The sequence below is a fragment of the Solanum verrucosum genome, unplaced genomic scaffold (genome assembly GCF_900185275.1).
Source record: "Solanum verrucosum unplaced genomic scaffold, falcon-dt-bn FXZP01000175.1, whole genome shotgun sequence".
In the NCBI taxonomy this organism is placed as follows: Eukaryota; Viridiplantae; Streptophyta; class Magnoliopsida; order Solanales; family Solanaceae; genus Solanum; species Solanum verrucosum.
Genome location: NW_026020399.1, coordinates 1454912 through 1479751, shown reverse-complemented (window position 1 = coordinate 1479751; position 24840 = coordinate 1454912). Strand labels below are relative to the sequence as shown.

Sequence of the window (24840 nt, the reverse complement as noted above, 5' to 3'; positions counted from 1 at the left end):
AAAAAATGGGGCCTTTGCATTTATTGTCTTAGTTCTAATATTTTTTTAAAATTTAATCCTACCTAATTAACTAAAAAATGGGGCCCCTAAAATTGGGGGCCTAAGGCCAAGGACTTTTTTGTAAGCCTTGCCAGCCGCCCCTGGAAATCTAGTCACCCAGTGGAGCCTTCCATCGATTAAAACTCCGGGAGAATGATGAAGCTTGTAAGGTAATTCCTCTAAATTTCTCTAAGTATTGCTTTTTAGACTGAACAAGTTATTAAGGTAAATAAAGATAGCCCAGTGGTTAAGACGGTTCAAATTTGCCTTGGAGGCTTGGGTTTGAGCCCAGACTAAAGCATTTTATTTAATCTTTTTAGTTCCGTTTCTAAAGTTAGAAAAGAGAACAGAAGTGACGTTCAGTTCCATTTTTTATCAAATCTGACCAGCAAGAAAGTTTAAGAAAGAAAGAAAGAAAAACTTTTAAACTTGTGGTTCAAAATGAATAATAGAAATTTGTGTGGTTGTAAATTATTTCATTAAGGGTAAAATAGACATTTTATAGTTAAATTATTAGCTAATATAAAAATATGTCATTCTTTTTTTAACCAACTAAAAAGGAAAGTAAGTCACATAAATTGGGACAGAGGAATTAAAAAAAGACAAAAATATAACAACCCAAATTTGACTTGAGAATGACAACATTTTCTTTGATCAAATATGAACGCAAGACATGGTGTGAACGCAAAACATTTTCTTTGGTCTTCAATGATAAATTACAGTGCATACAATATAAAATTCTATGAACCTTCCAAATTTTCATTAAAATTCTATGAACCTTCCAAATTTTCATTAAAATTCTATGAACCCTCCAAATTTTCATTAAAATTCTATGAACCCTCCAAATTTTCATTAAAATTCTATGAACCCTCCAAATTTTCATTGAATTACAAAATAATAAACTCAAATATGATGACATAGTGCGAACGCAAAACATTTTCTTTGGTCTTCAATGATAAATTACAGTGCATACAATATAAAATTCTATGAACCCTCCAAATTTTCATTGAATTACAAAACAATAAACTCAAATATGATGATGCTTCCCAACAACAACATATTCTCTCTACTTCAGTTTTTCACTCTTTTATATCTCTTTACAGTTACTTTTGCTTCCACGGAGGAAACAACTTCCCTCCTGAAATGGAAATCAACTTTCAAGAACCAGAATAATTCCTTATTGTCTTCATGGAGATCAAGTTCTAACGCATGCTGGGACTGGTACGGAGTTATATGCTTTAATGATAGGGTAAACAGGTTAAATATTACAAATTCTAGTGTCATTGGTACCCTCTATGATTTTCCATTTTCATCCCTCCCTTTTCTTGAATATGTTGATCTTAGCATGAACAATCTATCCGGAACCATTCCACCTGAGATTGGTAATCTCACTAATCTTGTCTATCTTGACTTGTCCATCAATCAGATTTCAGGCACAATCCCACCACAAATCGGCTCACTAGCCAAGCTTGAGATCCTCTACATCTATGACAACCATTTAAATGGTTCCATTCCTAAAGAAATAGGTTATCTAAGGTCTCTTACTGAGCTAGCTTTGAGTAGAAATTTTCTTAATGGTTCGATTCCTGCTTCATTAGGGAATTTGAACGACTTGTCCTATTTGTCTCTTTATAAGAATAACCTTTCTGGCTCTATTCCTGCAGAAATCGGGAAGATTAAGTCACTTCAGAATTTAATATTACAGAAGAACAATCTTTCTGGTCTAATTCCAAAAACTATAGGTGACTTAACTGAGCTCAAACTTCTGCACCTTTATGTTAATCAACTCTCTGGCAAAATTCCTAGTGAGTTGGGGAATCTGAAAAACCTCAATGTTCTGGAATTATCCAATAATAAACTCACCGGTCCAATTCCAATAACTATAGGTGACTTAACTGAGCTCAAATATCTGAACCTTTATGCTAATCAACTCTTTGGTTCAATTCCGTCTTCCTTTGGCAATTTGAGAAACTTGCAAGTTCTGTCTCTCAGTTACAACAATCTGAACGAGGAAATTCCTTCGTCTATTTGCAATTTGACATCACTGGCATACCTGTATTTGATGAATAACAACTTGAAAGGAAAAATTCCGCAATGTTTGGGTAATATCAGTGCCCTCAAGTATGTGATAATGCCACATAATAATCTCAGTGGAGAGCTCCCTTCGTCTATTTGCAATTTGACATCTCTAGAAATTCTAAATTTGGGTAGAAACAATCTAAAGGGAGCAATTCCGCAATGTTTTGGCAACATGAGTGGTCATCTTCAGGTTGTTGATATGCAGCACAACAGTCTTTCTGGTACTCTTCCAATGACTTTTAGAACTGGAACACTTGGAAGCTTCAACTTGCATGGCAACAAACTAAAGGGGAAAATTCCCCAAACTTTGGCCAATTGCAAAGAGTTGCTAGTTCTTGATTTAGGAGCTAATGACCTCAACGACGTCTTCCCGATGTGGTTGGGAACTCTTCCTAAGTTGAGAGTTTTAAGCTTGAGATCGAATAAGTTGCATGGACCCATTAGAACTTTAGGAAGTGAAAACATGTTTCTTCAGCTTCGAATGTTGGATATCTCTTCCAATGCCTTCACGGAAAACTTACCAACAAGTTTGTTTCAACATTTGAAAGCCATGAGGACAATTGATCCATCAATAGAAGCACCAAGATATGGACATTACCAAGACACGGTAGCTGTCGTAACAAAGGGATTGGAGCTTGAAGTTGTGAAAATCCTTCATTTGTACACCACTATCGATCTTTCAAACAACAAATTTGAAGGACATATTCCAAGTATTATGGGAGATCTGATTGCACTTTGCATGCTGAATTTATCTCATAATGGATTGCAAGGTCACATACCGCCATCACTTGGAAGTTTATCTTCGGTTGAATCATTGGACCTGTCAAATAACCATCTTGTAGGAGAGATACCAGCACAATTTGCTTCTCTTACATCGCTTGAAGTCTTCAATCTTTCCTACAATCATCTGGAAGGGTGCATTCCTCAAGGAACTCAACTTCAGACCTTTATGAGCAATTCATATAAAGGCAATGATGGATTACGTGGATTACCTGTTTCAAAAAGTTGTGGCTATGCTCAGATATTAGATACAAATGATACCGTGTCTAGACTAGATGATGAAGAAAGCAATTCTGAATTTCTGAGTGATTTTTGGAAAGGTGCTCTGATGGGCTATGGAAGTGGACTATGTATTGGATTATCCATATTATATTTCATGATTTCAACTGGAAAACCAATATGGCTTGCAAGAATCATTGTAGAGCTGGAGCACAAAATGATGATGGGAAGGAGAAAGAAGCAGCGAAGGCAAAGGAATCAGAAGAAGAAATAATCAGTTTTTGGACCATTTTGTAGGCTTTTAAGCAATAATATATTACTGTTATTTCTTTTTAAGAAAAAGATGTATTAAAGAAGAAATATAGTCTTACTTACATTAACATCAAGAAGATTAAAGACAACGCCTGTCTCATCTGCTACACATGGAAGTTATTGGAATATATCTAACTTCTCCATCCACAATGAATTTGTAATGATATATACCCAACGGAAGAACCAAGAGACTGGTATAGTCCTTGCCTGATCTTTGTAGAAAACATTTTGTTTCAACAGAGGTACGATTTGACTAAGCACATTTAACCTACAACTAATAGAATTTGCAGATCTCTTTTTTATATAAACTTGATGTTATTTTAATTGTTGATTTATGTGACAATTTATATGGTTTAACACTAAAAAGAATGTCATTATTGAACTCTACTCCTCATTTTAAGTTAAAGTTGGTTAAATTTGATTGACAGACGAACCATAGTAATTTATATCAACTGTAAGTTAAAAACGCTTAGTTTGAGCAATCGAAAAGCGGAATTGTCCTCTTTTGGTGCTTTGGCATTGAGACAAAAAGTATACAATCATCAAACCACCCTTGGTCACACATTTTTTCGTGCCTCAGGGTAGGTATATTCTGCCCATAAAAGAAAAAAAGAAAAAAAACAATACCTAAGCAAATACAATTACTCTTGAGGTTGGTGGTTTATGGTGAAGTTGTTACACCTTAATACATCCATATTGCTCCATCCTTTTTTCTATTTCTTGACTTGGAACTAATACTACATATTTTGATACACACATTGAAATACTAATACCAAATATTTTATACTATCTCTTAATAATACACAGAACTAAAACAATAACCAAATGGCCTCTAGCTACCTCCATCAATTTAACAAGAATATACAACAAAAACCTTATTTTTATTCAGTTAAGATTTAAAGAAAAAAGAGTAAAAATTGAGTTATCCACCCTAAAATGATAGTATTTTCAGGTTGTGTGATTTTTCTGTTAGTATACTCATAGTTCAGTAATTTTGTGTTAGAAATGATACGTTATGTGACTATATGTGAAATTTACCCATGAATCCCAGGTATTTCGGAGTTTGGGTGTTGTTAGAAAAAGACTGGTCTAGGATGGTCCTTCCTGAGAGGGCACTTCATCCAGCTGGCATTGATGGACTCGATATTGACTGCCGTCCTGTCTGTACTTGCCATGTGTCTGGTCAAATAGTTTTTGCCAGTGCATCAAAAGAACTTGAACTTTGATGCAGCATTATGAAGGTAGCTATAATCTCCAGGAGCAGGTAACAATAATGATAATTATCAAATTTGTGTTTATTTGTTTAAGTGTCTAATAAGATCATGACATATTAACCTCATTGAATGTAAGAGATAGACTCTAACAAATCTGTTTTCTTAAACTAATGAAAGTTAGCTAAAGCAATGTGCCTATAAATTCTTTTGGGTCTGTTTGGAGTTGATATGTGTAGCAACTCGAGAAAAACAGGTCTTTCAAAAGTTGCAAGTAAGTAATATAAATGGCTAAATTCAGCGATTTGAGTAATTTTCTAGTGGTGTATTTTACTAGGAATAGCGGGTTCTAGCTATGGTCAGTTGCAGCTCAACTTCTATGCAAAGAGCTGTTCCGTAAGCAGAGAAGATAATTCAAGAATATGTGCAAAAGCAAATCCCAAATGCTCCGTCTCTTGCAGCTGCCTTGCTCAGACTGCATTTCCACGATTGCTTTGTCAGAGTAAGTTTATGCCTCATTTCATGTGAAGAGTGCCATTCTTGAAGTAATAATGATTTACTTGATTGGGTTCGTACATGGTTGTGATGGTTCTGTACTCCTGAATTTCACTCCGAGCACGAAAAACCAGACTGAAAAAGTAGCTGTTCCTAATCAAACGCTGAGAGGCTTCTCATTCATCGATGGTGTGAAGAAAGCAGTTGAAGCTGAATACCCTGGAGTTGTGTCATGTGCTGATATTATTGCCTTGGTTGCTAGAGACTCCGTTGTGGTAACAGTAAGCACAAAGCTTGAACCAACTTGCAGACTGTATTTGCTTATAGTCGTATCCTACTCAGACCTTTAAATAGAGCTGAGGTTATAGTTGAGGCCGTTAATAAAAAACTGAGATAACTAGTTATTGTATGCATTAAAGAGCTTAATTGAATGGAATATGCTCTTAATCTTTATCTCCTTTTTTATTCAGGGAGGCCCTTACTGGTAGAAGAGATGGAAGGATATCAGACGCTTCGGAAGCCTTGGCAAGCATCCCTCCTCCAACAAGTAACTTTTCAAGTCTCCAGACGTCTTTTGCCAGCAAGGGTCTTGACCTAAAAGACTTGGTCCTATTGTCTGGTAAGTTTAAATTAGTACATCCATACTCATTTCTGCTTATGCTATATTAAAACTTTTCATACATTACTGGTATGAACAATTTTCTACCAGGTGCACATACCATTGGAGTCTCTCATTGCCTGTCATTTTCATCACGTTTATACAATTTTACTGGAGTTTGAGGCAAACAAGATCCATCTCTAGACAGTGAATATGCAGCTAATCTTAAAATGAAGAAATGCAAGTCAATCAATGACAGTACCACAATTGTTGAAATGGATCCTGGCAGTTCCAGTAAATTTGATCTTAGCTACTTCCAGCTTGTGCTCAAAAGAAAAGGGATATTCCAATCTGATGCAGCCTTGACAACAAGTGCGACAACAAAGTCATTCATCAACGAGCTAGTAAAAGGATCACTCAAACAATTCTATGCTGAATTTGGTGTAGCAATGGAGAAAATGGGAAAGATTGAAGTCAAGACCGGCTCTGCTGGTGAGATTAGGAAGCACTGTGCAGCTGTGAATTAGAGCTGTCTTTTCCCTTCGTTCCCAACTTTCAATATTCGTGTGTTGTGTGTAAATGATTCGGGATAACATATATCATGTATTGATGGTTTTCTTGAAAAAATTCATCTCCTCGTACCCCTATTAATTAATGACTCAGAACTATCATAAAATTATCTCCAACAGCTTGACAAGTTCTGATTTCATCTTTAATAGCGTATTGATAGGTTAACAGTTAACTTCTGCCATTGGATGTGAATCCATTTCTTAGGCGTTATACTTAATATACACTTGCATTGATGATTGCGACTACCAGATACAGGGCGTTTTAAAATTATTAGCTGTTTCTCCACATGTATGTTAGAGTACATGAAAAATCAAAATTATCTAATGCTTTGATACTATGATGGAGCTTTTAGAAGTGCTTTTAAGACAAATAGGTATATTAATAATATCAAATCAGCAACTTTGTAAATGAGAGGTAAAGAACTTCATACAGAATTACTACTATAATTAATGAAACTATCTGCAATTCATTAAGTACACTCCTATACTATACTATACTATACTCCTTTATTTATATGGATTTTTTTTTCTTCTGATGAATATCGCGCCACTTTTTGATCAGGACCTTTTCTTCCGACTCCAACTTTTTCAAAATTTTGGGCAAAACAGTCGTTGGATCATCCCGCAATCTTGTTATAATAGAGGAACCTTCTTCTTTGTATATTTTCCTTATGTAGCCCAGACTCACAGCACTGAAATAAAAGTCGATATTGATTAGTTGATCCTCATGTTGTTGTAGTGAGTACATCAACTCTTTTGCAGAATCCTCAGCTGTTTTCCGACGGGACAAGTTCATGTCAAGTTCAAACATCTCATCTTCCATTGAATTCATCTTATCTTCCATCGTATTCTTCTTCTTCTCTTTTCTAATTCCGTTTCTACCCAAAAGAAGAAACTCAAACTCATCTATCAAATCTTGATTTTCTTTACCAAAGATTATCATAATTGCATTATAAGCCTCTTTATTACATAGTTTACCTTGTGTCAATTTCCTAATGGTGTCCAAATATTCGAGGATAACTCCCCGTTCATCAGCAAAGCGTTTCTGCACTTTATTCATAAATACAATATAAGGCTTCAACACTGTCAGGTTCTTCTTTGGTGACTGCGTAGGGGAAGGTAATGTTGGTCGTAAGTGTGGCGGCAAGAAAATTCTATAGCCAGTTAGAAAATTAGGGTGGAATTGGAAAAGAGTATCCAATTCGAAAACAAGATCGGTAACATTCAACTTGTCAGTTGAATAATCCTTCATCACTCGTTGGAATTGGCCGAAAACACGTGGGTGTAATTGCAGGGTACGAATAAAAGATGTTGCTCGGCCAGCCATTTCCATTATTATTAGTAAAAGAAGAGAGAAATTGATTGAGCTGCTACAGGGAAATCTTTTACTTGTGTTGTGGAATGCTATGTCTGATATTACTTTGAGAGCGTTGAATGGTGAGTATTTATTAACAAAATTGATTCTTGTCTTTTCCTAATAGAAGTAGGATTTAAATATGGCAACTAATTCTTCTTTAATTGGGAAAATTATGAGAGTGAATAACATAATCCTACACGGATTGGCAATGGAAGTAGGATTCAAATATGGACTAATTCTACTTTAATTATAATTGGTAAATATGGTAAGTAATACTCTTGACCTAATTCTATTTCATGCAGGAACAATTTACAAATAAGTAATACTGCTGGTACCAGACTCGGAGTCCACAAATTTGCAAACTTCACGGCTGACTGTTCATCAAATTACGCACAAGTAATCTATTTCTTTCGTTTCGTATGGAAAACAACACACTCTGTCAGGACTCATCATTACAAAAAAAAAGTATTTGAAACCCTTAAATTTCCTAGATATATACAGAGCAACAACAACACACTCAGTGAGATATATACAGAGCCAAGTATAAAAATACAGTTACAAGTCATACAAAGAAAATAGGAACACTGGATCAGGTGGCGACATCAGAAACCAGAATCACATAACAAGGATGCTTGACAATCCAAGGTGTGAACCAGTAAAACCACTCCGATAAAATCTTCCTTCGACTGTAGTGAATCTAGTATTCCTGAAAAAGGTTGTGCCTAAATCAGACAAAATATCTACATCCTGAATGGTAACCGGCAAAGCAATTCACAAAATAGAAGATGAGGCAGGTTGGGCTGGGGACACAGACCAAGGAGAACAAAGCACCTCCAAAACTGTTATGACTATTCATCAACATTCAACCCCAACCAAAAGATATCTAACGAATAAATTTTCTTTTATTCACTGCATGAAATATTTACGGAAATGTATCTTGCAAATAGATTACTCAATTCTCATTGACGCACCCGTAATCCAGACACCGACAGATTAGCAGTATACCCTTTTCATCACATGTAAGCTTCAGACATTTTGTAACCGAAGCTGAAGTTCATTATTCTATCAAAAGAGGCTGATAACTAGTCAATGAAATCTAATTCTAACCAAATTAACAAGGACACCTTAAAAGGCAGTCATTATCAGCAAAGAGCAAGAAGTTAAATTCCCACTAAACATTAGATGCAAATTTTGTCACAAATAACCATGGAAAAAAATGCTGAAGGAGATAAGGTCATTTTAACCACTAAACATCATTAAGGTCATTTTACTCTTTGATATCATATGAACATTGTTTACCTGGACTAACTATCATGTATGTTCCTCAGTTCCATCTTCACCATTATCTGGTACAGTTCCATCTCCACCATTATCCAGTACAGTTCCATATCCACCATTATCCAGTACAGTTCTATCTCCACCATTGTCCAGTACAGTTCCATCGTCACCATTATCCAGTTCAGATCCAACTTCTTGAACAACATTAGTAGTTGAATTTGCTTGCTGCGCAAATCTATCTTCTTTCCCAACTAAAGCCAGGCTCTCGAAAAAAGGCTCACCATGGAATGAGCGATTGGTGCCATGGATTCCAAGATAGCTTATGTTTCTCCTCTTGGGGTTGTATGAAACCATTCCTACCATTCTGGCAGAAATCAACAACTCACCGTGAGTCCTAAATCCCACAACATTCCTGAATCCTCCTCTCAAATCAATATTATGCAGCCTACTCCAAGACTTCACCACACCATACTCTTTCATCACCCATATCCAGCAATAGTCACTCTGCCAAAACTTTTCATACTCAATTAGGGCAAGTGACGTACCCGTAATCATCACATCCAATTTCATTACATTTCTCTCAGCAACACTCTCTGGCAAGCTTATTTCACTAAATTTTTCAGTCGCCACATCAAACGCTACAATAAAACTACAATCTTTACTATTACTGTTGCTGCTGCTGCTGCTGCTACCACTACAATTACAATCATTGTTGCTATTCCCATTACCATCATCATCGTCACTTGAATGAGATGCAATCCAATGAACAGCCCCATTAAGAAAAGTCGAAACAGAGTGATTTTGATGCAAAATATAGGAAGGGCAGGCATCAGAAATAGTCCTCCAAACCCCACTACTCAAAGAGTAAACCTCAACCCCAGGTGGAACCAAGAATTTAACAGCCCTCAATTTATCAAGAAACTCAATCGTCGGTGGAATCTGCAATTTATAATCCTCAGTAGCAGTACTATTATAAACAACCCTAACAACTTTATAATCATGCTTCACACCATCAAACCCAAACCCATAAATACAAGACCCACGTCCATTATACCCCAAATTAGGATTCGGCAAACCCACATGTTTACGAATTATAGGGTTCCATAACACCACAGTATCCGTAAACTTATCATAATCATCAGATAAGCAAATAAGACCATTACAACAACCAACAATCCTCAAATACTCACTACGACTTGTTTCAGGGCATTTCAGCTCAAGATACTCCTCGAATGAATCGGCATCTGATGAATCTCCTAACTCTTCATCGTCGAAGTGTAACGCGTAACGTTCAACCCTGTCAAACATGTTGTAGTGCCGGACGAAGAGTAAAGGACGGCGACCGGCGGTGCTGATGTGGGTGTTGTGATGGAGAGAAATGAAATTAGGGTTTATGATTATGGAATACCATGATTTGCATATGGTGGTGCATTGAACTAGGGTTTTCAATGGTAATTTTGATAGAATTTCTACAAGAACATCTTTTGGAAGATAATCCGACATTGTTCTTCAGCTTCAAAAACCCAGAAATGGAGTTTTCTAGGGATCGCTAAATGAGTGAATTGGAGGAAGTGGAATTTACACGCAAATGGATGGAAAAGAAAGAGATGGGATAATTTTTTAATTTTTTTTTGTTTAGATACTCACATTAGAATATAACTAAATTTGAATTTATACCCAAAAATAACAAAAACTATTCATATTTGAGTTTGATTAAATTCAAAATTGCATCAGAAAATCCCATATTGAGGGTGCCCTAACAAAAGTGATTCCATATCTCAAGGAGTCAAATTTGAAATCTCTCGTTAAGGATGAAGAGTATTTATCACTCCATCACAATCCTTATTGATAATATATTTTCATTTTTAGTCCATATGTTATATGACTAAGCATATTTAGCTTTCCCAAATATCATAATTTTGAAAAAACTTTTTTGAGGAAGATTGGTCGGTGTTATATTTCATTTTGTTAGAGTTAATTTGATTAATCTTTAAATTTAAATTGAATTAGATTAATTTAATATTTTAAAAATATATATATTTTAATTTTCAAAAATTATACGAAAAATGTTATAAGTTACCATCCATCGCATACTAATGTGATTAAGAAATACCATATCTCAAAATGCTGGTAAAAGTTTATATAATTTGACTCTCGATATATAAAAGGTGACAAGTAAAAGTGAGGAAAGAGTACTAATTAATAAACGGAAAAGGGACAAAATTGCCCCTGAACTATGTGAAATAGACTACTTGTACCCTCCATTACATTTTGGGATCAAAAATACCCCCGCAGTTATCCCATGAGACCACAAATACCCTCAAGAGTTAACACCCCAATTTTTTAGTGACGTGGCAAGCCACATAGGACTAATCCCTCCACCTAAGCATTGCCAACTAAGATTCACTACAAAAGAACTTGACTTTTAGTGGCGACAAAGTCGCCACAAAATCCCAAAATATTGCCACTAAAGGTTATGAGTGATTTTTAGTGGCGACTAAGGCTCCAACAACCATTCGCTAGTAAAACCTATTTTTTCAACAAAAAAATATGATAATTAATTTTCGATTGCGACCTAATTTTCTAAAATAAATAACTTGCAATATCCATATTAAAAACATCCAATATTATTACGAAAAATAATCAAAATTACTTCTCAATTCAAATCTCCTACTATATATATATAATGCATCATTGTACATTTTATACATTTACATATGACATAAAAATAAAACATATAGTGTCTTCAAACTCCTACTTAATCGATATCATATTTGGTTTTTTAAAAACAATGAAGAAAAAAACACAAAATTAGAATTTAATGTTAAAAACTTTTAGTGACAATTTTCTAAGCTTTTGTGGCGACTGTTGTTGCCGCTAAATGTCTAGTTCTTTTGTAGTGAATCCTAGTTGGCAACGCTTAGGTGGAAGGATTAGTCCCACGTGGCTTGCCACGTCAACAAAAATTTGGGGTGTTAACTCTTGAGAGTATTTGTGGTCTCTTAGGATAACATCAGGGGCATTTTTTATCCCAAAATATAACGAAGGATATAAATGGTCTATTTCATATAGTTCAGGCGCAATTTTGACCCTTTTCCAATTAATAAAATATGTGTTTTTGATTGCTCATATCGAAAAACATACCATATTTTACTACTTACAATTATATTATCATCAAAGATGAAGTACTAGTACAAATTTAATGCATTGGGTAATTAAGTGTTAAAACGATGAATGATTATGTAAAATTTATGAATATTGCAAATAAAAGAATTAAAATTTATATAATTTAATTAATTAAAAATTTTATGTACTTATATTATGAGGATTAAAATTAAAATTTATTAATTACTGGGATAAAAAATATTCAAAATAAAAATAAAAATAGCTTTATCGTAATGGAACACTTAATTGATTGTCTGATACTCATCACTCCTTATTAATCGTGTACTTAGAAGTAATGGATCGGTTAAAAAGAAACTTATTATACTGAATTATTTATGTGTTTGGTATCCATATTACTCTTTCATGCATATTGTGATGACTTATGCATAATATAATATACTTGTTGAGGCTTCTCTATGGAGTTTTGTGATAAAAAAGTATCTTCGAAATTCAAAGATAAGTTTTATAGAAGGGTGACTAATTTTGTTGTATGGGATCGAGTGTTGGATAGTCAAGAATTTTTGAAAGATGTATGTTGTTGAGATGAAGATGTTGAACTGGATGTGTGGTCATACTAGGAACGATAAGGTTGGATATGAGAATATTCGGAATAAGGTGGGTGTGACCTTCGTGGTGGACAAGTTGAAGGAAGCGAGACTAAAATGATTTGGAGATATGAAGAGGAGATGCATAGACGCACCAATGAGAAGGTGCAAGAGGTTGGTTATAGTAGGTACGAGGAGAGGCAAGGATAAGCAAAAAAAGTATTGGGGAGAGGTAATATGACATAACATGATCTAGCTTCAGGTTACCGTGAACATGATCCTAAATAGAAGGGTGAGGAGGACACGTATTAGGGTAGGTAGTGTTGTGTTGTCTTACTTAGGATGACTGATGTTTGTGATAGTACTAGTTGTATTATTGTAGTTCTTATTATATTTTTTTAATAGTCTACCTTAGTATGTTGTTTATGGTATTTCGATTATCACGTGATTTTATTGTTGTTTTGGCTGCTTTTGCAGTGTTCCCTGTTATTTGCTATATTCTTTTCATTGTCTTCTTTTTCTTTATATCGAGATTTGTTGCACTTGAGCCAACTCATGACATGCGCCTACCACATACAGTACAGATGAACAAAAGAAAATCTGTAGAGTCAGAGTGTGTCTAACAATGCAAGAATTGATATTCACTCCAAAGGATATGTTACATTTTAGTATTCAACAGTTCAAACTATTTCACTTGCAACACCAAACTCAACCTATTTTCAGCATCTTTATATACAGAATATTACACAATCTACAGCTTTAAATATACTTTTTGATTCACTACAGAAACACTTACAAAAGAAGAAAAACGTTCAGTGTAGGTCTAGCCTAATCTAATCTGATCTCATAACAGCCAGAATTTACTTCCTAAACTCAACCACTACTCAGGTGAAATTAAAGAAAAAAACTGTTTGCATACCTGAACCTGCTTCCCTAAACTTCTATGCTATTTACATGCTTCTTTTTCTATTAGAGCACCTGAAACACAGGATACATCTCTGGACCTACGAAGAAACACGAGTGTTTTGGCACAACCCTGCTTCAAGGGAGTTAGCAAACTGGCTTCAATTGTCAGGAACTTCACATAGAAAAGGTGTAATATGCATATGAATAAGTTTTCCTCTCTTATTGCATCCTCGTGAGAGTTGCCACATGATGGAATAGTCTTCGTCAGTGATTGGGTTGCAATCCGGGAGTCTACATGATTAATTTTCTGTATCTAGTGGTTGTTAGCCAGCATTCCTGCAAATGAATGGATATCAGTTCATGTGGATTGAAGAAAAGGAAAGTCAGTCCGTCTATCTGATAAGGAGGCAGGTAGATTACCACAAAAGGAAGATGGAGGTGTTTAGGATGAGCTGCTAAATCATCCAGCAGCAAGAGTGGGAGTCAGCTGTCACACATCTGACTGGCCAAAGCTCCGTCCTCCACTACCAATGGAGGAATCCGTTAGATATCCAAATAGCTTAGTCCTTTTATCCCGGAAACAAGTTAACTAAACCATAAGACTGGACCTCAAAAGATGCTGCTGCACAGTTAATGTGATGTCCTAATCAACCTGACCCAAAGAAGCGTGCCACTGTTGAATAAAGCTGCCCTTTTTCAAACGGTTTTGATACATAATCATCCATACCGCACTTCATGCACTCTTCATTTGTTGCTTGAATTACATCTGCTGTCATTGCTAATATTGGCGTGTGCCAATGAGCCACTCTGGCAGACATGCCGGGAAGTAACTCACCAGAATCGACCTTTTCATTGTATTTGTTTTCTAGATCGCGTATTTGTCGTGTCGCTTCAAACCTGCATATGGAGATAGAGACTATCAGAGATATGCTCATCTAAGTGATCAAATATCTACAGACCCGCACATTATTCCTGCCCCTCTTTTTTAAGTGTGGGAAGGTGGTGTTGGCAAAAGGAAAAATTAGAGACAGATTTAAGTTACTGACCCATCCATTTCAGGCATTTGGAGGTCCATAAAACAAGCATCAAAATTGTGTGGTGGCTTAAGATGTGTCAAAGCAGCCTTTCCACTGTCTACACAGGTCACTATCGCCCCATACTTCTTTAGAGCACCTTCTGCCACTCTCCTGTTTACATTATTATCGTCTACCACCAATATATGCTTTCCTGTCAGCAGACTTCCAAGAGTTGAAGGTTGAGTCACTCGCTTCTTATTTTGGTAGCCAATGGCTTCTTGAAAGCATGTTATCAACCCACTCAACCGCACAGGTTTTGTTAACACGTGGTCCACAATTCCAGCTGATTTAAGATCATCTTTCTCCATAAAGCTCATACATAAGAGACAGATTTTTGGAGGCTTCCCCAAAGTAGTAGTTGAGCCATTTGGTTTGAGCTCTTTCAACATATTACTTAGTGTAAGAGAAGTTTCTTTATCCCAACTATCTTGGTCAACAAAAACCACGGCTAAATGTTCCAATGCGCTGCAAAAAAAGCAAAATTTTGACTAAATGAATCAATAATGCCAACTTCATTAAAAAACTGCAGCATTTTGAAGATCCACCCACACTCATTCAGTCAGTTTTGTTAACAGACCAAAAGCAAATAAATGAAAATGCTCCCTACCAATGATTTTAACTTTTAGATGAAGGCAGCTCATACAATTCAAATGGCTCAAAGTATGCAGAAGTCCTAGGTTTGAGTCTAACCTTCACCCATCAACAAAACCTTCTATATGTGTGGCCCAAGCTCGCACATGAGGGGTTGTCTTGCAGATTAGAAATAACTAAATAAATGTATTGACTCTCTGATAACTTAAGCTTTTAGTCTAGGGGATTCACATGATTCAACGAGTTTCAAGATGGACATCTTGCAGATTATTTGACCTGAATTATATTATTAGATATGACTAAATAAACCTCACGTGCTGAGAAGCAAACACTTGTAATTCAAAATCAAGTAGTGTTAGCGAACATGCTTATCATAGGACAATTGAACAAAATGTTGTTTACACATGATCTGAAGGTCCTTAGTTCCTCCCATAAACTGTCTTTACGATAAGCTCTCTCTCTCTCTCTCTCTCTATTTATCTATCTCTCTAACAATCTATCTCACTCACACAGTCACACTCATGCTAATTACTCCTATCCTTTGCCCTATCTCCCAGATAATGCCAATTCCTTGATGCCTAATTTTCCAGAATATGTTACTGAGGTAAAGAACTCAAGATGGGTTTAAGGAAGTGACAATGATGTAATACAGTAAAGACTATTTACCAGTGTTCTTCAGAAGGTAGAAAGTTTCTCACAGCATATTAGTTGAAATTGCATTGATGGAATTTAGAAAGATGTATTTAGAAGACGTTCTACTTTCTATCTACAAATGCATCTGATACTTCAGACCACCATCAACTTTGCACTCTAAAAAAGAAATATTACCATGACATTACCTAGTATTGGAGTAATTAGAGAGATATGAACATGCTGAACGCATTGTGGAAGTTATGTTGACGCATATTCCCAGTCTCTGCAAATGGTATTTTGTGACCACTGCCCGAATGCTTTTATCATCAATCACCAATGCTCTTAACCCACGAAATTCTGGAAAAGCTGGATCATACTGTTTCCATTTACGCTCTAAAGAACCTTCTTCTCCTCTTGTGAAGGCTGCAGTGAATGAAAATGTACTCCCTCTGCCAGGTTCACTGAAAAAGCCTATTTCTCCCCCCATTAGGTCCACCAAACGTTTGCTAATGCTCAATCCTATCCCTGTTCCACCATATGTTCGAGATGTTGAACTGTCAGCCTGCATAAAAGGTGTGAAAATGCGGGCCTGTGCTTCAAGAGGAATTCCCACACCAGTGTCTTCTATGGTCACTAACAACTTGATCTTTCCCACTTCTTCCTCTGTGCTGCTCAGCCTATCAAACTTTTGCCAACTTTGCCATCTGTCAACTACAGGAAATCCACTTAAGGTATTCCAAGATGCATTTGACCTTTCTTGAACAAAGGTTAAGCTTTGTTTCAAGACTTCATCCGTCACATCATGAGGGTTCCTCACTTCATCAGCTAAATGCACTGTGACAAATATGTGCCCTTTGTCATTTGTGAACTGCATTATGAGCAAACAAGATTTTAGTGAAGTGAAAGTAGTGAAATGAGGGGATAGGTAACAGATGATCTTCCTTAAAATTTGTAAGGCATTTTAAGTAGTACATAATGAATAATGAATAAAGTGATCTTATGTTTCCTTTATTGAGCAAGTATGATTTCTAATCATTTAAAACACTCAATATTAGGTACTGAAAATTGGTGGATCATCAAATAGACCCTACTTTTTCTTGTAGTGTCATTATCAGCGAAGGCTTAACCAACCTTAACTGAGTTTCCAACTAGATTCGTAATTATCTGCTTGAACCGTCCTGGATCTCCGATAACAACTTCTGGGACTAGGTCAGAAACATAAACAGCCAACTGCTTCCACGAAATAACACAAAATACAAGGCATCATGAGCTAGCTAAAGGAATGACAGTAATAAAAGAGAGAGAGAGAGAGAGAACACTAAACGAAGGGAGGAAAACTTATGTAGTTATGATACTGACTTGTGAGAAAAAGAGCATGATAATGTACCTCAATCCCTTTTTTATGAGATTTTCCTGAGAAGAGTGATGAAACATTATCAAGTGCAGCACGGAGATCAAAAGGAACAGCCTCCAGCTCAAGCCTTCCTGATTCAATCTTAGCCTGATCCAGCACCTCATTAATCAATGATATCAGATCGTTCCCACTAGCAAGAGCAGTTTGTGCATAATCCAGTTGTGTTAGGTCAAGGTTCGTGTCCATGAGCATTTGAAGCATGCCTGTACTTATTGCAGAAATTATTATCAATATCTGAGCATATATGTAATAAGAATCACCCTTTTCCAGACCCCCTTTCTGTTAATTAAGTGCAAAGTTGTAAAATTAAAGCATGTTAATTACCTAAAACACCATTCATCGGAGTCCTGATTTCATGAGAAACCGTTGCAAGAAACTGTAAAATGAAGGAAGGAAGTAAGTAGAAAAGAAAGGGTCTTCCGAAGATGAACAAAAGAAGTGGATCTATTATTAGAGGATTGAAAGTTACTTCAGAACTATGTTATCATGACACCAGTGAACTCAAAGAAATGATACCGAAAAGGTAAAACATAATCTGATTCATTAGGTGGATCAAACCTGAGATTTTGCTATATCTGCAGCCTCAGCACGATGTTTGAGCTCCATCATTTCCTGATACTGACCCTCAACTTCAGTAATTCTGTTGATGGCAGCATGGAAGATATGACCAATAAGCAGAGTGATAACAAGGACTCCGACAGATAGAGTTATTGCAGTCCAGGGTGGAGAAGGTTTCTGCTTGAACCTGTGATAAAAGAAACGATAATTATAAACTGGAAACATATTCATGGCATTAAATTTTACATCGTGGACACTACTATCATTTGACCTGCAATGCATCTCGTGGTTCCTTGCAGGATCCCCAAAATCAAGGTTGCTAACGTAAGGTAATCCTGTGTCGTTCTCATCCATGCCATACATTTTAATTGGAGCAAACTTGTTAGTTGTATCATAAACATCTACCACAATAGTATGCTTGCTTGCAAGCTGATGCAGAAGCTTTTCGACTAATGATGGAACATCATAAGAAGCACCAATGTACCTTTTCAACATAAATGCAAAAATGAACACAATAAGAAATTAGGGATAAAAGACTTGAACACCACAAGGACAACATCTAGAGCTGTAATAGAAAAATCCCAGTTTTCTAGGATGGAACTTACCCAACAGTAGCATTGATGCGGTCCACTGGGGTAGCACAAGGAAGTAGATGAGTATTATAGACCGCAAATGTAAGAACAACACCCAGGTGATTGGATTTCAATAGCTTAAAGGGTGACGTCAAAACCCCCTTGCCAGAAGCCCTTGCTCGCAAAATGTTCTCACGATCTTCCTATAAACAACAAAAATAATATCGGTCTCAAGAAATAGCAAGGTAAACTTAAGCACATAAGGAAATTCCCTACAACTAGTAGATTGAGAATATAGGTTTTTACACACAGTTAAACCAGAAGACATGGGAATATTAATACACATGAAACTTCATAAGAAAACAAAGGCAATATATTCCAATGGAAACATAGATTTAGGTAAGATGTCATACAGGCCATCATAGTTACCTAAACACTTACACTCTTGATAAAAAATATACAAGTTTGTTCGAAACCATCACAACTAGAAATTTTCCCTTCTCCTAGGGATGGCAATGGACTGGACTAGGTGGAAAAGACATTGCCAGTGGGATGGAGGGCAAAGGGATCAGAGTTTTTGAAGTTCATTGTTTTTTATTTTTGGTATCACCATTTGCTTCCTTAAATGTCACTTTTATTTCATACATAATAGTCAAAGTTAACTTGTTTTATTTAATAGATTAAACGTTTACTTTCCTCCAAATGATAGATGAACACGAGTAAAGGTAAAACAATGATTATACAGTGGAAAATAACAAAAAGGTATAATGAAAACATGATAAAATAGTGGGAAAAAGCATTAAGAAAATTAATGGAAAACATTAAAATGGCAAAAAAGGGAGTCCCGGTGCACAAAACATCCTGCAGTAACAGGTTAGGGAAGGGCAAACGGAGAAGAAAATCTAGCAGAAAGCGACATCGCGGGACGGGGTATGATTGGTAGAAGGTGAAGCTTTCACCATCCCGAACCTGCCCGCACCCGTTGCCATCCATTTTTATTAACCCTCGATGCAGAATAATCTATCTAAGCCAGTTTTACTACTGGAATATGATATTCAGCAAATCAGTAAAAGAGGAAAAATAATTTATAATCAAGAATGCACACCTTTCCAGACATCATATCAATAGAGACTATATGGGAAACTGTTTGTTGTGAAAATATGACAGGTGCATATTCATCTTGATCAGGAGCAGGATCCAAGTTTGCAGGGATATAATCCTGTGCTAAAGTTTGGTCCTCTGATTCCATTTTCTTTATAGTCCACCCATGCAGCTTTTCAAACTCTTCTCTCTCTGAGTGACGAACCCTTAAAGCATAGGCAACACCACTTGTAAGTGGCCTTTCAAAAGCTGTTCTCTCAGTATATTCTTCAAAAGTTTTCTGTAGAGCGCAAGAAAAAACATCATAGTTACATTCAAAGTCCAAAGACAACTTGTACACTCTTCCTCCCACTTTATCATGCTTTAACCTTTCTTCCGTTTTTTTCTTCATTTTTTGGCAGTGTGGAGAGGGTGGTATAGAAACATTGTCTAAATAATAGTTTCTGTAGATTAATTTCATTTATGAAAACTGCAAGTTGCAGTTCTTAGTATTACTAGTCCAGTTCAATCATTTAGTACAAGTTCTTGAATCAGATATATAGCAAAGCTTATGGCCTGCTCCCACCAAAAAGGAGGAGGGGGGGAGTAAAGAACAAAGGGTAAAAAAAATTGATGTCTGATTTATACGTGGACAATTAATAATGACAGAAGTTAAAGGAACCTATAACTGTACCTGGTCTATTGCAGAAGGGTGTTTTCCATGGTGAAATGTGGAAACAAGAATAGCCAATGCATGAACATGGTTCATGCTTACGTTGAACTGGTCCTGCAACATTCGTGCTCGTTCATCACACATGCTTGTCAGTGTTTCTTTCCTCCTCAATGCAATGTCTGCACTCAGGTACAAATACAACCAGATGGCTAGGATCACCCCACCAAAGACAAAGATAACAAGAGCCTTCTTCCTCCACTTCCCACCAGTTCGAGAGGAAATCTGAGCTTGCTGCTGCTGCAACTGCTGTAGTGGATGAAGTTGTTGAGACAGTGGTTGCTGCTGAATGAATCCGTTCTGTTGATTTTCCCCACCTTTTGCACATAACAGAAGTATCTTCCAGCTGATCACAATCCCAAGAAGGACCCACCAGCATAGTTTTGTGAAACAGAAGGCAATACTATCACAATGCTCTGGGTTAAGATTCCCAACATCTCTTATTTGTGATGCTTTCTGATAAAAATGAACCACAGAAAAATGGTGTGAGCAGTCTAGATAATCACAGGGTTCACCAATTCCTTCAAGCACTCCTTGAGGATAATTTTCTCATTATTTCAGAGCACATGTTAAATTTGATATTATTTACATGAAGCGGACAATTGATACATCAAATCAAAAGAATTTTTGAACTTCTTGCTGTATTCACTTTGGTAATAGTTAGAGTGCACGTGTTAGTCCTAAAGCCAATAATTACAATCAGCTCAAAGGCAAGTCGTCCTTCAAATGATACGATTACTTCCTGGACAAAAGTTCAATGTACAGAGAAGAAAGAATATACAGAACCAAAATTGAGTAACCTATTAGTTTGTCCAAAAACTTCATAAACATAACCAACTAAAATCATGATGGACATTTCCTCAGTTGCAAGGCAAAGATAGTAAAGATCAGTTCCTAACCATTCATAAGGGCTCACCTTTTCAAAGAACTTAGGATCTGTTGAGACTAGAGAAGATAAACGATGCAAAACATATGGTAACGACTTGTCATCTAGTGAAATGTCACTATTTTTCAGTGTCTCCTCATCTGGAACTGGGCACTGGCCTTTTGCTTCAATATTGTCTACAACCATCTCATATTGCTGTTCATATTCCAGACTCTCCGAACCTAGCACCTTGAGAAGGCAAGTAATAGTAGTAATCATAGGCATTTCATGCCCATGACCTTTTGAGCATTCCAAGGATGAAATCTACACAGTTGAGATCACTGAGGTCAATTACTATAAACAGAGATATCTGATCTTTAATCATAAGAGAGAGAATGGTATGAAAAGATGACCATTATTTCTCGTTTTCCTTCGACAACAATTTTTTTTTTTTTTGATAATTCAGAAATCAAAATTTAGCAAAGCCTTTAAGGTAGTACTGAAAAAAGGAGCAGTAATAGTGACATTCAAGTTCTCCAACACGTCAAGCCATGCTTAACATGTCATTCCAGAACTTCAGGTTATATTTCTAAAGCTGACATCCAAAGTAGAATCATTCTTGAAATGATCATCTCTTTTCAACTCAATAGAAAATGGAAAATCCCCTTTCATTAATTATTTTCCCATCTCTTTTCTACTCACTCGTCTCTTCTCCCTTTCCCACAACCAGGCCTGAAACATTCATTTTGTACATGGTGTTAAATTTACAGGAGCTAGGTGAGTGCATAAGAGTTCCAAATTTACTCAACAAACTAGCTAACTTGTAAGAACTAAGAAGTTCTCAAAGTTAATACCTTCTGCAGGTATTTAAAATATTAGAATTTCTCTATAGCACTAATGCAGTATAAGGGTAACAGATACTAGAGAGAGATTTATTTTGAATGTTAATTTCTGGTGACAATTTTTTTGTTACATGATGGAATAAGCAAACAATATGTGGCTCCAGAAGGCTTTTTAAAAAAATATAAAAAAATTGGAGGTAAGGAGAGGGGAACCAAACCCTCCCAAATAAGGTGAAAGTTCAGGTAGTTAACCAATTGAGCTACTAAGATTCCCCATGGCTCTAGAAGGCAATGCAACAGTAACAACAAATTTTGGTATGTCATTAGAGATATGTTATTACCAAAGACCTAATTTCAGTTTTTCACCTTTTAAAGAAATTGCACGTCCAAACTGTTTTCTCATTTGCAAAAATGGGAATATAACCAGAAGAGCCACAGCACTACACATTAGCACCATAGGCGGAGCAAATTCCAGCTGCATACTGATTTACAGAAGAAACTACATAAAAGCCAGCTTTCTTCAACGATTGGAAGGCCTATATTGGAGTGAATATTTTACCAAGTATCAAATACTCCAAACCAAGATTCTAACATTCAACTTGCCAATCTGATCTACAGGGTGCTGACCGAAAATAAATGAAATTTCAATGAAGAGAAGTGAGAGTGTCTACTTAACTCCACGAGAACAGTAACAAACAGAAGGCAAGAAGAAGGAACAAACTGTTGGAAGAGAAATGCTGGATGCACACCTCAACAATTATACTGAGAGAACTTAGGAACTCTTCTTCCTTTTGGAACCTGCTCCTTCCAAATATGAACAAGTTGCAAATCAAGCATGAGTTTGCTTAGAATGCCATAAAGTTTCACTCAGACGAAAGGTTTTTCAATTTGTTCAACCATGATTCAAGAAAGGTTCTCAGCAGTTTTGATCAAACACAGGAAGTTTGCAACTTAACCTCATAAAGCTAATCCTTTTAGATGTAATTGAATTAGCTGTATCTACCCTCTCACTAAATCTGCAATCTTCTAAATTTTCCTCGTCTTGGCAGAAATTTTTACTATTTGTAACAGAACAGAATATAAACATAGGAGCAACTATTTAAACGTCAAACGAAAAGGACATCAAAAGCATGCAAAGTAACTGCAAGATACCTGATCTTTATCAAAGAATAAGGTAGCTAAATCTTGAATTTGTTCCTTGCTGACATTGAAACGTTCAAGAAGAAAATAAGATTTATCTTCATTTAGTTCTGAAGCCTCCTGCTTCCAACTATAAACACCACCATTTAAGCTAATGACCAACCAAAAAAATCCAATTCCAAAGAAAATGAGCCATAAAAACAAAAGCTTCCTTTGCCATCTCCACCCACAGTTTGGTCCTGGCAAAGACTCTCTGGCCTTCTTCAGCCTAAAACTTGAAGAGAAGCTCCCATTCATGCCCAACAATTTGCAATTTAAGGACATCTTTAATAGAATCCACCTACATATCTTCAGAAAATGCCTTGAAAGCTTAAGAGCAAACCCACTCAGAGCAGAAAAGCTCATTAAAAGTCAATAATTGACCTGAATTTCAGCAATTCTCAAGCAAACACATCTCATAATTCCAACAGAAAGCTGAAAATTGATTACTTTCAAGATTCTGCTGCAAAACCCACCTCTACAAACTCCTAATCAACCCCTTTAGTGGAAACCCCAAGAAGGGGCAGGCAGACAGAAAAGCAGATTCTTGAATTAAAAAAAAGGCTCCAATTACTCACTGCAACTGAGTAAACTATCCCTGGTCCGTCAATCTTTGTTATTTCTTGCTCCTAGCAACTAAAGATTGGATTTTTACTCACTCAGAAGCAATAAAAACCCCAGCTTACTTGATATAAAGAACACAGAAAAAGTACAATCATGCCAAGACAACAAGTGGTTTACAAAAAAGAGACCAGATGTTAGCTGTAATGGAATCACTGAATGGAACAGAAAAAAGAAGCTCTTTCTTTTCTTTTCCTATATCCAGTTTTTCCCTCTGTATTCTTTCTATATCAGGGTCCTATTTCACCCACCAGTACAACAGCAACTAAACAGAAAATCAAGAAAGAAGCATCAAGATCAAAACTTTATCCCACAAAATCTCATCATGGGTAGAAATGAGGTGAATCCCAGTTGGTTTCACTGCAAAACCAACTGGAATGAATGATCAGAATGTGGGATAAAAAGAAGTACCTTTCTTTTCCTTTTCTGAAACACCTCTCTCTCTCTCTCTCTCTCTCTCTCTCTCTCTCTCTCTCTCCCTCTCCCTCTCTCTCTCTCTTTCTTGAGTTTTTTGGTGTTGAGCATATGCTGTTGAGGCTGGGGTACATCATTATCTCATCATCCAAGTGGGGAAGATTAAGGAGAAGGAAAAAAAAAGCATACAAAAGCAAAATTAATTCAAAATCATACCATATTTTTTATCATTTGCACTAAATTTAATCATAAAAATTTAGCATTTCTCAAATGTTAACACTTTCACTATATCCAAATTTTGTTACTACATTTCTTTTCTTGTCTATATAGTAAATTTTCTTTGCTTTTTTAAGATAGTTTCATTCCTTCACTGTCCCTTTTCAGTTTCAATATAATGTAAATATTTATTTATTTTAAATAACCAATATTGAATTCTTACTAATTCAAATTCATCTCATATAGAGTCTAGATGAAGTTTTTTCGCTCGAAATGGAGACTTCGATTAGAAAAAGTAATACTTTTTTATCCTAATTTATATGACATATTTTTTTAAGTCGATACTTGTTCTTATTTGATAGATATTTAATTACACTATCACAGTTAAACTATGTTGGCTTTCACTTATTTGATAAAAAATCTAAAAAGATGTATTTTTAATAATAATTTTAAACCATTGTAATTATTATTATATTTTAAAATTTTCATATCTAAT

General features: G+C 35.9%; 2 protein-coding genes and 1 pseudogene across 2 annotated transcripts; 1 reads left to right on the top strand and 2 right to left on the bottom strand.

The window, feature by feature from the left end:
* Nucleotides 1-6354, top strand: part of LOC125839760 (peroxidase 3-like) — a 54503-nt pseudogene extending 48149 nt beyond the window's left edge.
* Nucleotides 6355-8050: 1696 nt separating this feature from the next.
* On the bottom strand, nucleotides 8051-10452 carry LOC125839748 (F-box protein CPR1-like). Its single transcript, XM_049518742.1, has 2 exons — nucleotides 8959-10452; nucleotides 8051-8365 (listed from the first exon to the last, which is right to left on the bottom strand). Exon 1 carries the CDS (start codon nucleotides 10438-10440, stop codon nucleotides 8971-8973), a length of 1470 nt encoding a protein of 489 aa, XP_049374699.1. The 5' UTR covers nucleotides 10441-10452; the 3' UTR covers nucleotides 8051-8365; nucleotides 8959-8970.
* Nucleotides 10453-13268: 2816 nt separating this feature from the next.
* Nucleotides 13269-23573, bottom strand: LOC125839732 (histidine kinase 2). Its single transcript, XM_049518720.1, has 14 exons — nucleotides 23067-23573; nucleotides 21124-21396; nucleotides 20172-20663; nucleotides 19503-19778; nucleotides 18431-18600; nucleotides 18097-18309; nucleotides 17826-18012; nucleotides 17592-17643; nucleotides 17241-17470; nucleotides 16985-17083; nucleotides 16060-16721; nucleotides 14600-15094; nucleotides 13974-14450; nucleotides 13269-13889 (listed from the first exon to the last, which is right to left on the bottom strand). The coding sequence occupies exons 1-13, from the start codon at nucleotides 23457-23459 to the stop codon at nucleotides 14201-14203; spliced, it is 3792 nt and encodes a 1263-aa protein (XP_049374677.1). The 5' UTR covers nucleotides 23460-23573; the 3' UTR covers nucleotides 13269-13889; nucleotides 13974-14200.
* Between the last annotated feature and the right edge of the window lie 1267 nt (nucleotides 23574-24840).